The sequence below is a fragment of the Ranitomeya imitator genome, chromosome 5, assembly GCF_032444005.1.
Source record: "Ranitomeya imitator isolate aRanImi1 chromosome 5, aRanImi1.pri, whole genome shotgun sequence".
Lineage (NCBI taxonomy): Eukaryota > Metazoa > Chordata > Amphibia > Anura > Dendrobatidae > Ranitomeya > Ranitomeya imitator.
Window position 1 is genome coordinate 449,529,476 of NC_091286.1, and position 16,233 is coordinate 449,545,708.

Sequence of the window (16,233 nt, forward strand, 5' to 3'; positions counted from 1 at the left end):
GACTAAACCTGAACTGAATGGATATTACTCATGAGTAGTGTTGAGCGATACCATCCGATATCCGGAAATATCGGATCGGATTGGATCGGACCGATACCCAAAAATTATCGGGTATCGCCGATTCCAAAACCGGAAACCAATGCAAGTCAAAGGGACAAAAATATCGGAATTAAAATAAACCCTTTCTTTCCTTGTACACCCAGTTTGGGAGAAAGGAAGAGTGTGGGCGGTGCGTGCGTGGAGACTGTGCGTGTCTGTGTGTGTGGGCGGGGTCTGTGCGGGCCTGCTGGGGCCTGTACGGGCCTCTCGGGGGTCTGTGCGGACCTGCTGGGGGTCTGTACGGGCCTCTCGGGGTCTGTGCGGGCCTGCCGGGGATCTGTACGGGCCTCTCGGGGATCTGTGCGGGCCTGCCGGGGATCTGTGCGGGCCTGCCGGGGCCTGTATGGGCCTCTCAGGGTCTGTGTGGGCCTGCCGGGGGTCTGTACGGGCCTCTCGGGGGTCTGTTTGGGGCTGCTGGGGCCTATACGGGCCTCTCGGGGGGCTGTGCGGGCCTGCGGGGGGCCTGTGCGGGCCTGCCGGGGGTCTTTGCATCTGTGTGCAGGCATCGTCCGATGGGACTACAAGTCCTATCGGGCTATCCCTGTTACAATGACAGTGATTAACACATTAGCCAATGATGGGGCAGTAGTAGTCCCATCATCCGGCTAATGTGTTGAATGTAAAAAAAATAAATACTACATACATACAACATACATACAACATACATACTACATACATACATACTACATACAACATACTACATACATACTACATACACACTACATACATGCTACATACAACATACATACTACATACATACTACATACATACTACATGCATACTACATACATACTACACACATACATACTACATAATGTACATACTACATACATACAACATACATACAGCATACTACATACATACATACATACAACATACATACTACATACATACTACATGCATACATACATACTACATACTGTACATACTACATACATACATATATACTCCATACATACAACATACATACTACATACATACAACATACATACATACAACATACATACATACATACAACATACTACATACATACAACATACTACATACATACTACATACAATACATTCATACATTACATACAATGCATACATACAGACATACAGTACATATAACATAGAGCACATATTCACCATCAATTGTCACTTTGTTCCCTGAAGCCAGTGTCATCTGTAAAAAATATTAAAATAACAAACAAACACTATACTTCCTGATCCGCAGAAATCCACGAGTGTCCCATGACGATCTCCCGTGGAGAACGGCAGCATCAGCTGATGCGACCGCTCTCTAGGAGCTCCAGGAATACAATGACGGGAGGAAGGCATCCTTCCGCACTGTATTCCTCCGCCGCTGTAAAAAAATAGTGCCTTGTCTCACTTTTGGCATTGCTGTATGTGAAAGTTCCCACGCAGCTTTTGCCATAAAGTGAGACTCTGAACTATAGTAACCTCAGTGATGCACTGCAGGAGCCATTGTCTCCTGTCAGTGTGTCACTGAGGGTCCTATAGAGCAGTGACATCACCTGACATCACTGTTCTATCGGGGAGATCGTCGTGTGACACTTGTTATTAATTGGACCACAGCAGACAGGTAGTATACGGTTTATTATTTTACGTTTTTTGCAGGCGCTGAAGTATGGTAAGTATGGTTAAATTAAGAATAATAAAATACTTTTTTCTGGCTGTGTCTTTTTTTGTTTTAACTCTTTCACTACTCTAGGATTAATAATGGATAGGCGTCTTATTGACGCCTCTCCATTATTAACCCGGCTTAATGTCACCTTCCAATAGCAAGGTGACATTAACCCCTTATTACCCCATATCCCACCGCTACACAGGAGTGGGAAGAGAGGGGCTAAGTGCCGGAATTGGCATATCTTACAGATGCGCCATTTCTGGGGCAGCTGCAGACTGGTATTTGTAGCCGGGGGGGGGGGAGCAATATCCATGACCCCTCTCTGGGCTATGAATATCAGCCCGCAGCTGTCTGCGTAGCCTTTCTGGCTATAAAATATAGGGGGAGCTCACGTCATTTTTTGGGGGGTCCCCCTATTTTAATAGCCAGTAAAGGCTACGCAGACAGCTGCGGGCTGATATTCATAGCCTGGGAGGGGCCATGGGTATTAACCCCTTCCCAGGCTACAAATATTGGCCCCCGGCTGTCGGCTTTCCCCCTCTGGCGCAGAAAATTGTGCGGGAGCCCACGCTGTTTTTTTCCCGTTTTTTTCTTTATGTTGATTTATCAACATCGGCCTATCTATCGATATATCTATCTATCTATAGGCTTGAGAAAGGCTCATTTGGAGCCGAAACGTTGCCCAGACATGTGGGTTCAATAAATCCTGTACAAATTCTTCAAATGATATGGAGTGCTGCCTGCTTTTTTTTAATTATTTATAGATATATCTATAGATACATAGATGTTTCTATCCATATACCTATCTGGCTAATTTCACACATCAGGTTTTTGCCGTCAGGCGCAATCCAGTGAGTTTTGAAAAAAAAGATCCGTTTTTTTTCTGCTGGCTCCGTTTTTTCTCATAGCTTTGTATTAGTGCCGGATTACGCCTGATGGCCACACGTTTTATCTATTTTTTTATCCGTCGCTGTGCATTTTTTCGCCGGACAGAAAAACCGTTCCTCTGTATGTGCTTTCCGTCCGGCGGAAACAGCTTTTTTGATGGATCCGGAAAAAACGGTTTAAACGTGTGGCCATCAGATGCAATCCAGCGAGTTTTGAAAAAAAGGATCTGTTTTTTTTCTGCTGGATCCGTTTTTTGGCCACACATTTCATCCGTTTTTTGCCGGATCCATCGCTGTGCGTTTTTTCGCCAGACAGAAAAACCATTCCTCTGTATGTGTTTTCCGTCCGGCGGAAACAGCTTTTTTAATGGATCCGGGAAAAAACGGATGAAACGTGTGGCCATCAGGCGCAATCTGACAAGTTTTGAAAAAAAAACGATCAATTTTTTTTCTGCTGGATCAGTTTTTTCTCATAGAGTTATATTAGCGCTGGATTGCGCCTGATGGCCACACGTTTCATCCGTTTTTTGCCCTCAGATGCACATTCAGCTGAAGTGTATTGCAGCGCACAGATCCGTGTGCGGCAATACCTGCTGCTGGCCAATCAAAGCAGGTGACGTCAACATGCATGTGACTGGGTGTGTATGGCAGTCATGCACTCCCACCAGCTTCAGAAGAGGACACCGTGTGATGGGGAGAGAATGGGAGGTGAGTACTTTAAAAGAAAAAAAAACAGTGAATACACGATGTCCATACTACCACATGGATGACTATGGGCTGTGCACTATATATGGAGGTGCATTATACTGTATGAAGGAATATGGAGGACTATGGGGCGCATTATATTATATGGAAGACTATGGGATGATTATACTATATGTATGGTATAGTAGAATTTACAATAGATATCACTCATGTAATGTAAGTATATTTCTCTGCCTTATCTGTGCATCATGAATTGTGGTATGTGTTAAAGGGGCCCACTGAGACTCTTTTGTACTCCAAACAGTAAAATGGGCCCTCCATTGCTTTCCATGCAGTATAATGGCCCCATATAGTCGTGCATGCAGTATAATGGGTCCCACATAGTCCTCTATACAGTATAATGGGCCCTGCATTGCCTTGTATACAGTATAATGTCCTAACATAGTCCTCCATACAGTGTAATGGGCCTCACATACTCTTCCTTACAATAAAATAGGTCCTCCATTGCCTTCCAAACAGTATAATGGCCCCACATAGTCCTCCATACAGTATAATGGGTTCTGCACTGCCTTCTATACAGTATAATAGCCCCACGTAGTCCTCCATACAGTATAAAATGGCCCACATTTAAAATAAATGACTCACCTCTCCCTGCTACCCTGCTGCTCTGGCCTCACTAGTGATTGATCTGAACTGCTGGTCACAGCGGGTGCATTGTAGTGATGTAATCATGCCGGCTGAGCTGAGACATCATACACAGAAGGAGAATGATGGAGGAAAGAGCATCGGCTAATGCTCCCTCTTTGCTATCATTTGTATCCGCATGCCAATACAGTGGAAAGTGCGATGCTGGGCGGGTGGCCTGCCCCATCCGGAATCGTGGGCCGAATGCACTCACCCTGCAGGTCAGATTTGGCCCACAGGTCATAGTTTGACATGTGTAGTCTAGGGGATTCAATTTTGCTTGTTGTTCAAGGTCTTATTATCTATATATAGTTACAACAGTGTGTCCATGGTTTCAGGAAGTGACATCTATTATGATCCTAAGTTTTATTCTGGAGATATATTATTTATATAACATATATAATATGTAATATAAGAATACAAATCTGCCATCTGTAAGCTCCAGATTGTCTAATGCTTGTGACACTTTTTCTCACTAGCGAATATCAGTGGCTTGAAAAATAATTCTAAGTACGGTATATTATGGGCATTTCCAGCAGCACCATTATGACCAAAAAGATTATTGTTACATGCGAACAGGCCTTAGGAGGACACAGAATATAATATTGCTTGGCTTTTAAAACCAACCTGATCTTGCTTTCTATCACCTTTATCCGCTTAGAGTATGACACGTCTGACAACTACTATGCAGTGGCTGTGGTTAAGAAAAACTCCCAGGATTCCTTTACTTTTCATGAACTAAAGGGCAGAAAGTCCTGTCATACAGGATATATGCGATCAGCGGGATGGAATATCCCAATAGGTCTTCTGACTAAAAAGCGTATGATCAGACCAGAAGGCTGTAAAATTGCCAAAGGTGGGTGCACGAAGAAACTCCAATGTGTCATTTCATGAATCTACAGCATCATGTCTATCTCTGGTAGTGAACATGTTCTATAATATGCCTTCCACACTATGGAGAGCACGACGAGCCATCAGCATCTGCCATATACCTCCTGTGCCCCTCCGCCCTTTGGGAACAAGAAAAGATGGGCCAAACAATGCAAAAACAGCTGATCCTCTTTTGTTCTTTGAATAGATACGAATTTTAGTTTATCCCACTCAAAATGACAAAGTTTACTGACAAAATAGTAATGTCTATGGGCAGCACATAGCTCCTTGCACATGAGTTACACATCTGATTGATGCAGTCAATGCACGGCAGCTTTCAGTGAGTCTCAGGACTTCTTTCTACAGTTCTTAGCTATCACAATTAATATATCACACATGACTAATTAATAATAGTAACCTCTTTTTTTCTTCCCCTTTTAATAAAGCTGTTAGTGAGTTTTTTTCTGAAAGTTGTGTGCCAGGGGCAATCGGAAAAGGGTTTCCATCCAAACTGTGCAATCTCTGCAATGGCAATGGACTTGGGAGCAACAAATGTGAAAACAACATCAATGAACAATACTATGGATATTCAGGGGCTTTTAGGTAAAAATAAATGTATCATCTATCTATCTATCTATCTATCTATCTAATGTATTTATCTTTTATGAAGAAAAGTAATTCATTTTTGCTCTGGAGTTAAAATAAAAAAATTAAATCTGCTTTACTGCATGCTAAGATGTTGCTTTGACAGCTTATTAGTGATGAGCTATCATATTCTGGAGCATTGCTGGAAGCTAGGACACTGTAGTCCTACATATAAATACACTTAAAAGACCTTACAAATGAATAAGATAAAATGTAGATTAACCCAAAATAAATCTGGAAAATATATTCACCTTATTGCTTTTCTAATGAGGTCGCCTAGTACCGTACTTTTAAAAAAAATTAGAATTATAACATATAGCAGAGTTATTGTCATGCAATTATGCATGGCTCTGTCTATAAATCTGAATCAAAATCTGTAGAACAATTCTCCCTTCACCACTCTGCACAGCTTATGAACATCACTGTCTTCTAGGATATCAATTATATTATATTTACTATAATATCAGCCCTCTGCCTGATCACTAAGTATATGGTCTGGTGCTGCTATACCCTTTTGCATTGTCTCCTCTAAAAGACTTTCTGGCAACATAAGACAGGCTCATTCTAATCCATTCTTTAACATATGTACTGTATATACAAGTACTTCACACAAAATTAGAATATCATCAAAAAGTTAATTTATTTCAATTCTTCAATACAAAAAGTGAAACTCATATATTATATAGTCATTATAAACAGAGTGATCTATTTCAAGTGTTTATTTCTGTTAATGTTGATGATTATGACTTACAGCCAATGAAAGCCCAAAAGTCATTACCTCAGTAAATTAGAATACTTTATAACACCAGCTTGATAAATGATTTTAAAATCCGAAATGTTGGCCTACTGAAATGTATGTTCCGTAAATGCACTCAATACTTGGTCGGGGCTCCTTTTGCTGCATCAAAATGCTGTGGCATGGACGTGATCAGCCTTGTTGGGTCTGGTGTCTCTCATCTTCCTCTTGACAAATAGCCCATAGATTCTCTATGGGGTTAAGGTCAGTTGAGTTTGCTGGCCAATCAAGCACAGTGATACTGTTGTTTGTAAACCAAGTATTGGTACTTTTGGCAGTGTGGACAGGTGCCAAGTACTGCTGGAGAATGAAATTTCCATCTCCAAAAAGCTTGTTAGCAGTGGGAAGCATGAATGTTGTGAATTCTGTGGCAGAGCTCCCTCCTGTGGTCACAAGTGGTACTTCGGCTGATTCTCTATGGGAGCTTCCGTTTGTGGAGGAAAGTGGTACTGCGGCTTCTGAGTTTCCTCCCTCAGGTGATCTGGTGAGGTCGTTAGGTGCTTCTCTACTTAACTCCACCTAATGCTTTGATCCATGCTTCCTGTCAATGTTCCAGTGTTGGACTTGTTTTTCCCTGGATCATTCCTGTGGCCTGCTGCTCTGCATAGCTAAGTTCTTCTTTGCTATTTGTTTGCTATTTTTTCTGTCCAGCTTGTCTAATTGTTTTGCTGGAAGCTCTGGGACGCAAAGGGTGTACCTCCGTGCCGTTAGTTCGGTACGGAGGGTCTTTTTGCCCCCTTTGCGTGGTTTTATTTAGGGTTTTGTGTAGACCGCAAAGTTATCTTTCCTATCCTCGCTCTGTTAAGAAAGTCGGGCCTCACTTTGCTGAATCTATTTCATCCCTACGTTTGTCTTTTCATCTTAACTCACAGTCATTATATGTGGGGGGCTGCCTTTTCCTTTGGGGTATTTCTCTGAGGCAAGGTAGGCTTATTTTCTATCTTCAGGCTAGTTAGTTTTTCAGGCTGTGCCGAGTTGCATAGGTAGAGTTAGGCGCAATCCACGGCTGCCTCTAGTGTTGTTTGGAGAGGATTAGGGATTGCGGTCTGCAGAGTTCCCACGTCTCAGAGCTCGTTCTATTATTTTGGGTTATTGTCAGGTCACTGTATGTGCTCTGACCGCTATGTCCATTGTGATACTGAATTGCCTATCACAACACATGAAGTGCTCTAACATTTCCTGGTAGACAGCTGTGCTAACTTTGGTCTTGAGAAAACACAGTGGACCTACAGCAGTAGATGACATGGCTCTCCAAACCATCACTGATTGTGGAAACTTCACATTAGACCTCAAGCAGCTTGGATTGTGTGCCTCTCCACTCTTCCTCCAGACTCTAGGACCTTGATTTCTAAATGAAATGCAAAATTTACTTTCTTTTTCTTCTTGGCCCAGGTAAGATGCTTCTGGCATTGTCTATTGGTCATGAGTGGCTTGACACAAGGAATGTGACACTTGTAGCCCTTGTCATGAATATGTATGTGTGTGGTGGCTTTTGAAGCTATGACTCCAGCAGCAGTCCATGCGTTATGAATCTCCCCCAAATTTTTGAATGGTCTTTTCTGAACAATACTTTCTAGGCTGTGGATATCCTGGTTGCTTGCGCACATTTTTCTAATGTAAGGAGAAGAACCCAGCTAGGCGTGCTTCCTCTGTGACGGGTCCGGAACTGTTGGGGCTGTCACTTATGTTGCAAGGGGGAAAGCTTAAGGCCCTGGACTGTTCCCGGCAGTTGAGATAAGGGGGCGTGGCTAAGCTGAGGGAATTGCAGCGAGCACGTAATCTGACAGTTACGACGGGTATGTGCAGTGCGCAAGAGGTCAGTGTAGGTGCTCCTAACACAGAGTATCTGTGAGAGAGCAGGCCTAGAACTTGAAGGCCAGAGGGCAATAAATGGAGACTGTCATCAGAGCTATGTACCGATATCGCTGACACCGCTGACACCGTTGACACCGCTGACAGTGAGACAAAGGGCCCGTGTGTGGGACATAGCCTCGCGCCCACACAGACCAGAGAGTCATAACACCCATTGTGAACTTTATCCTGTTAAAGTTCTAAACAGACCCCACATAGGGGAAACCGCTGTGCAGGACAGAGATATTGCCTTGTGTATTCCTTCTCCTTCCGGACCCAAAGCCGGCATCAGGACCATGAGGAAACATCACCCACAACAGGACCCAAGATGCCATCCTCTCCAGGACAATGCCGAATTTCCACAGCACCATTGCCTTGGCGCCACCATTTGCACATAGGGAATACACTGAGGACTGCGTCGGATTGATAAGTCTTTTTCCTCTGAACGTATTGTCTCAGTTGCTTGTTTTACTACCGTGTTCCAAGTTGCAGTAATTTGTATTCAGAAAATTTCCCTCTACTTCTTCTTGCGTGGAGTATCCACTGTAGAATTTACATTCCCTGATAACCCTTGCTCTGACTACGTTCCGTTACTGCATCCTACGTGGCTGCTGTATCCTTACTCTACCACACTTTTTACTTCCACTCAACTTTCCATTAATATGCATGGATACAGCACTCTGTGAACAGCCAGCTTCTTTAGCAATGACCATTTGTGGCTTACCCTCCTTGTGGAGTGTGTCAATGACTGCCTTCTGGACATCTGTCAAGTCAGCAGTCTTCCCCATGATTGTGGAGCCTACTGAAACAGACTAAAGGATCTTTTTAAATGCTTAGGAAGCCTTTGCAGATGTTTTTTTGTTAATTATTCTAATTTACTGAGATAAAGACTTTAACAGAAATAAACACTTGAAATAGATCACTCTGTTTGTAAATGACTCTATATAATATATGATTTTCACTTTTTGTATTGAAGAACAGAAATAAAATTAACTTTTTGATTATCTAATTTTTGTGAGAAGCACTTGTAAATATGACTATGTTCTTGTAACAAATGCTGAATATTAGTTTGATATTCTTTTCTATGTTACTGCAGGTGTCTGGTTGAGAAAGGAGAAGTGGCATTTGTGAAGCATAGCACGGTTTTTGAGAATACTGACGGTATGTCTTGCAACTGTCTCCAAGTCTGACATTATAGTTATTAGTAGTGGATGAGTACAGCATGCTAGCCTTTCTGACCATAGTTACTGCACTCGGGCCTATTTGCCAATTTTTGCCTTAATGAAATTTCCAAGCCCCAAACATCACTAGAATGCTAAGAAACAGCCAAGTTCCTGATCGGAGACTTACAAGATTCACAAATTGTTTAACTCTGAAATCTCTAACATAATGTTATTATCACTGTCCAAGAGATGCACCAGGGTCCCCAGTGCAAGAAAAGTATATAGCTCCATACCCTCCAATTAGGGCAGCTCAACTCAATCAGGTTTATTAAACAATTTACCTGGAGTTGAAATGATAAAATAATTAGCTTAGTCCATCTCTGGAAACAATTGTTTTTCTTACTTAAATGCATACATTTTGGCTAAAATTAATTTTTATAATTGTGCTTCATTGAAATAAAAACCTGGCACCATTTAAAGGGAACCTGTTACCATAAATAACACTGTTAACGTGCAGATATGGGGTGAATCTGCAGGTTAGTAGCGTTATCATGTTGTCCGCCACCTGCACGCAGCCGAATTCAGCTAGAAGAAAATGTATCTTTTTTCTCACCACCAGCATTCGGTGTTCAGTCATGGATGCCCTGACACTGGCTCTATATTGCGGCCGGCTGTAAGTCTGGGCCAGGGGTGTGGATACAGCAGCCGCTCTGTATATTCAAAGTGATGATTAAACCCGCGCTGCCGCCGCCCCCATGACTGGATACCGAATGCTGGCAGGGAGAATAAAGATAATTTTTTCCCTGCTGCATTCAGCTGCATGCAGGAGGAGGGCATAATAATAACTCTGTTAACCTTCAGATTAACTGTATATCTGAAGGTTAACAGCGTTATTTCTGATGACAGGTTCCCTTTATTTTCTATGGCCTTTGTGTTGCACTTTCTGTTACTGACTGCATTAAGAGTTAACTGAGAATTCGTCTGTGAACTTCTCGTTGTCACTCCAATGGGAGAGTTTCTAACTGTTATAAAACTTTTCATATCTGTCCTATTTTATAGCTGTTTACAACTGGCTTATGACCACAAACCAAATCAAAGTTGAATATGCAGGCAAACAAAAAGCCTGTAACAGCTATACGACGTATACATTTTTAATTAAGTCAAATTGCAAACAATTATATTTTTTCAGCTCCAAACTCATGCTTTTAAACGGTAACCGCTGTTTAAATTTTTATTTCATAATTATATAATACTCATAAAAATAAGCAATTTTGTAATTTATCTCATCAGAGAAATCTGCTTCTTTCTCCTCCAGAACTGATCATTTATTCTCAGATTTCCCAATTCCCGAGGTAAATCTGCATTCAGTGAAGACAGATTGTTACATAGAGATAACAGATGGCAATTTCCATTCATAACAATATATGAAAAGGTGCAGGAGATAGGAGCTAGAGACAAAGCTCTTCCCTCCTCCATCGCCTCTATCATAGGCTCACATCCGGTATGTCTGCTTGCTACTTATATCTGAACAAGGCCAAGTTTACACAACCGTATTTTCAGTCCAAATTTGGCTGTAAACAAACAAGGAGCACACGGACCGCACTTCGATTGTTCAATGGGGCAGCGCAAATGAGCTTTTTTTTTTTTTCGCTGAATGAATCTTCATGTGAAAAATGTCACAACATGCACTAGTTTCTTCTGTGTGTCAGATGACACTTGCCTGTTCAAGACAATGGGTGCGAAAAATTATCAAATTTCATATGGATCAATTGTATAGTATCCAATTTTTTTGGATACATTGCAATTCTTCAACATTGGAACTATATTTGATCTGGAAAATATTGCTGATATATAAAACGGATTGCATACAGATAACAAATGAGGAAAGGGGTCCATTTTTTAAATGCTCGTGACAACTTAGCCTTATGTTAATAAATTTAGTGATCAATAAGAAACTTTGAATTCCCAGCCGCTGCTCTGCAGGAAATGTAAGTTGATGATCTGGCGCTGCTATTACCTTTGTCTTTCTGATGTTAACCTCTCAAAAGCTAGGAGAGAAAATATGTATAAAGCAGAATATGAAACCTAACTTTTATTAACTATTTAAAAATGGGTATGTCTGCAATAGGAACACAATATATTGAATGTGACCAAACATAGACAAGGTGCAGAAAGGTATAGCAGAACGTGACTGTTGGAAGTATCAGGGATCACGTGTCTCCAGATCACATGAGGCCAGAGGAAAGCGTCACTATGACGCGCTCAGTGCCACGCTGTACTATAGGATGATGAATTCAGAATAACATGAGAGCACCGCGTGTCCATGGGAACGTGTGACTATGACTCGCTCGGTGACGCATTATCCAATAGCTGGGTTAGCTCTGAATATCGCCCCTCTCCTGTCTCATCATAGGTTACATGGAAAACCCCCAAAATCTGGGCGTGGCCAGAGTATTGACGCGATCGTTAGGGGCCGTGAAAGAGGGAAAATGTGTCATAGCAATGAATGTTGCCAACCACTAAATAATGTTGTACCAAACACTTGGTTTCATAGTCCAGCTTTGTAAGTTGAGTAATGACTCTGTCATGGCCATAAGATACCTGAGGATTTAACTGTATACGTAAAAAGCTCAATAATGGTTTAGCAGGGATTTAGCAGATAGCATAAGATCAAAAAATAATACAGAAAAAAAGAAATTAAACAAAACACTTACTTTGCCCAATAATAGTGTATCCTGGGATTCAGAGGACATATAGGGTATAGGGAAAGACAAAAAGACAAGGTGGCAATGGCAGGATAAAAATAAATGAATGAGGACAGTGAATATTGATAAATGTACTAAAAAAAACAGCAAAAATTAAGCTGCTGATTGAATCCATGGGGATTGAGGTACTGAGACGAAAGATCCATTTCATCTCCCACTGAAATAAGAGCTTGTCAAAGTTGTGCCCTCTCTCAATGTCTATAAATTTGATGGCCCTAATATTACCACCGTGTTCTTGATTGATGTGTCTAGCAATGGGTGTATCTATATTATTTTGAATATCCCCCAAATGTTCTACCACTCTCCTCCAAAATTCCTGTATTGTCTTCCCAATGTATTCCTTTTCACAGGTAGGTTTATAGAGAACTCCCTTAGTTTTACGATAAATTAAGTCCTTGATGGAGAAACATTCCTGCGTAACTTCACTGGAGAAGGTGTTGCCTGTCTCTAAATGTGGACATACCACACAACTGCTACATTTTGTCACAATCCCCTGGTCTAAGAGGGAGCCATGTTCTACTTTAGGTGGTGGAATGAAATGACAATGAACAACGAGATACCCAATGGATCAATTTTCTAGTGAAATGTGATCATAGGGGATGATCATGTCGCATTGTGGTCACAGATATCTTTATCTATCTTCAGTATGTCCCAATAATTTTCAAGGATGTCCCTAACTCGATGGGGCCTCATTATCATAGGTAGTGATTGAGTGGATGCTTCTGTTTTGTGTCCCAGTTTTTGCCCTAGGTATAAGGAGTTCTTCTCTTTTTTGCTTGAGGTAGGAATGATGGTAAGTTTCTCTATATGTACACGGTCTCGCTAGCCCCTCATTAAAAGCCTTTGTCTTAGATACCAAGACTTTTAGATCCCAAGCCCCTTTTATCATAACAATTTGGTCTTAACCCAAAGTATTGGCCTTTTGGGATGCCCCTTTTAAGTGAATGTGGGTGATGACTATCCCACCTAAGGAGTGTATTGGTCGATGTTGATTTCTGATATATATTGGTGTAGAGTAATCCACTCTTTGCCTTTGTGATCATTAGATCAAGAAAGGGTATCTTAAGTGCATCAGTCTCACAGCTAAACTATAACCTAATGGAGTTAGCATTGAGAGTTTGTACAAATTCAAGGAAGCTGTCACGTGGACCACACCACAGAAAAAAACATTGTCAATTAATCTGGACCATAAAACAATATGTGTAGTATAGCTGTTAGTATCTTCAGTGTCTTCCCACCAACCCAGGAACAAATTAGCATAACTGGGAGCATGGGGGATCCCCATAGCTGTGCCCCTGAACTGATGGTGGACCATCCCGACAAAAGCAAAAAAGTTGTTAATGAGGACAAAATTGAGGAGTTTAAAGAAGTTATCCACTACTTCTGCAGCCCCTTCTCATACCCAATGCTTGGCCCCAATAAAATAAAAAAGCTTATACTCACCCCCAGTACCGGCGCTGTTCCCGCAGTGTCAGCAATCGCTCTCTACCCGAGGCTCCCATGTGGTTGTTGTGATACATGAGCCCAGGACACAATCAGCGCTGGTGTTACTATCTTCGCTTTCTGTCGAATTGAACATGAAAAAGAAGTCAGAGATCAGCTGCAGCCCAAACTTCCTTTTCATGTTCGGTTCGTCAAAAGGTGGGGACAGTGATGCCAGCACTAATTGGGCGCTGGGGTCATGCGTCCCAACAACAGCACGGGAGCCTTGGGGAGAGCGAGAGCGGACACCGCTGGAATGGTACTGGCATGGGAGGTGAGTATAAACTTTTTTATTTTATTGGGACCAAACCTTTAGATCAAGAATAGGTTGTCCTAGTAGAGGACAACCCCTTTAAGTACAAAGTTGTTATGTGTACAAAACTGTCGATCTCTTAGGCAGATATAAAATATTCACACTCCTCGATCCCCTTGTTATGGGAGATCGATGAATAGAGCGCCTCAACATCAAAGCCCGCCAGCTACACCCCTTCCTCAACTGGGTCACCTTCCAGCCTATTAAGGAGTTCCATAGTGTCCCTAATGTAGGAGAGAAAGGCAAAGACAAAAATCCCCACCCTATGTCCCACACTATGTATGCCTTATTCTGTGGGTCTACCTTTGATTTAGGATGAGATCTTATGTAACATTGGAAGGGCGTAGAAGGTGGCCAGAGCTGGATGTTTGGGGATCATGTAGTCAAATTCTTCTTCGTCAGTGAGGTTGTTCCTCCTTGCTTCAAGAAGAAGTCAGGACAAGTCCTCTCCTCAGTCGATGATGGCACTGGATTTCTGGGTAGTATGCCATATGCAGATTGATCCCCTAGAAGGGTAAGACACATGTCACAACAGTGATCTGTGTCCATAATTACTATATTACCTTATTTGTGTGAGGGTTTGATAGTAATAAGAGGATACTTCTCAAGGGAGAACAGTGCTGACATCTGATGTGTAGATAGATTGTGTCTATTCTGTGTAGTCTTGATCTCCAATATCTCCTTGGTGACTAAATTAAGAAAGACTTTTATAGATGAGAGATCATCCATGGTGTGGGGCATTTTTTTACTCTTATTTTTCAGGTTGCATGGCACCTTTACTTCAAAATGAGTGCTATAAATAGGGTATATATCATCTCACCTGTACCTGGCGTCCAATGTAATTACTGGGAAGTGTCAGGGATCACTTGTTCCAAGATCACCTGAAAGTGGTGCATATCCATAAAAATGCAGCAGAGCCTAAAAATTACAAATGTATCTGTAAATTTCTCTAGAATTGTAGTTGTTTTTTCTACAATCACACACTATTAAATCATGTACACAACAGTAGGCTGGTAGTCGCACATAAATAATAAAAATGTGTTAATAAAAATGTACAATAAACTACAATATAACAAAATAAGAAAAAAGTGTATGCACAAAATTAGTAACTGTACCTCTTAAAGGGAACCTGTCACCTGAATTTGGCAGGACTGGTTTTGGGTCATATGGGCGGAGTTTTCCGGTGTTTGATTCACCCTTTCCTTACCCGCTGGCTGCATGCTGGCTGCAATATTTGATTGAAGTTCATTCTCTGTCCTCCATAGTACATGCCTGCACAAGGCAAGATTGCTTTGCGCAGGTGTGTACTATGGAGGACAGAGAATGAACTTCAATCCAATATTGCAGCCAGCATGCAGCCAGCGGGTATGGAAAGGGTGAATCAAACACCCGAAAACTCCGCCCATATGACCCAAAACCAGTCCCGCCAAATTCAGGTGACAGAGTCCCTTTAATATGTCAAAGAATGCTTAATTCACAAAAAGTTAATAGAAAAGACACAAATAATCATTAAAATACTTAAAAACACACAGTAGTATGTGTATCAACACGTTTTGCCACCTGTGGTATTAGACATTAGACAAGGAGGTAGCTCACACATGACAGCAATAAAGCCTGTTACCCCACGTATATTGTAGGATGATATATAAAACAATAATGGAAAATAACTCAGAAGAGAACTGCATGTCAATAACACATACCAAAAAAAAGTGCTGGACAGATAATACAAATTATGCAAAGAATACCTGCAAGGTACAACATCAACTCAAAAAGGCAAAAATAAACACGAGTAAATCAGCCATTCGACCCTGAGGGATAAAGCATGTGAGCTAGAGGTCCAACGCGTATCGCTGTGTTCACAGCTTCATCAGGGGTCACTATTAAATCATAACTGCATATACCATAGATCAAGATGTAAGTTATTATCATGGAGAGGTGATCACAAGTGATGATTTAGTTACTTACATATTTCCTTAGTTTACTGACACAAATTTAAAACTCACAGTATACCCTTGTGCAATCAAGTTCATGTTATTGCCTACGCATGGGATAGGGGTAAATTCCTGATTGCTGTAGGTCCAAACTACTGGGATGCCTACTGATTCTGAGAACTGGGGCTTCCTGTGAATGGAGCTGTGGTCGGTCATGCACACCTCGGCTCCATTCTTTCTCTATGGAACCGCCAGAGTTAGCTGAGTGCAGTGTTTGGCTAGTATTCAGCACTCCCATTAGAAATGAATGGCGCAGAGGTGCACATGATTGAACACCGCACCATTCACATGGGCCTCCTCAGAGCCCTGGTTCTCGAGATTGGTGAGGGTATCAGTGGTTAGACTCCCAG

General features: G+C 41.7%; 1 protein-coding gene across 1 annotated transcript in view; it reads left to right on the forward strand.

The window, feature by feature from the left end:
* The window catches only part of MELTF (melanotransferrin), a 207,246-nt gene that overhangs the window by 186,668 nt on the left and 4,345 nt on the right, over nt 1-16,233 (forward strand). Inside the window, exons 11-13 of the mRNA XM_069727220.1 lie at nt 4,669-4,863; nt 5,324-5,480; nt 9,266-9,330. Of these exons, the coding sequence (XP_069583321.1) occupies nt 4,669-4,863; nt 5,324-5,480; nt 9,266-9,330 (417 nt within the window). The remainder of the gene's footprint in view (nt 1-4,668; nt 4,864-5,323; nt 5,481-9,265; nt 9,331-16,233) is intronic.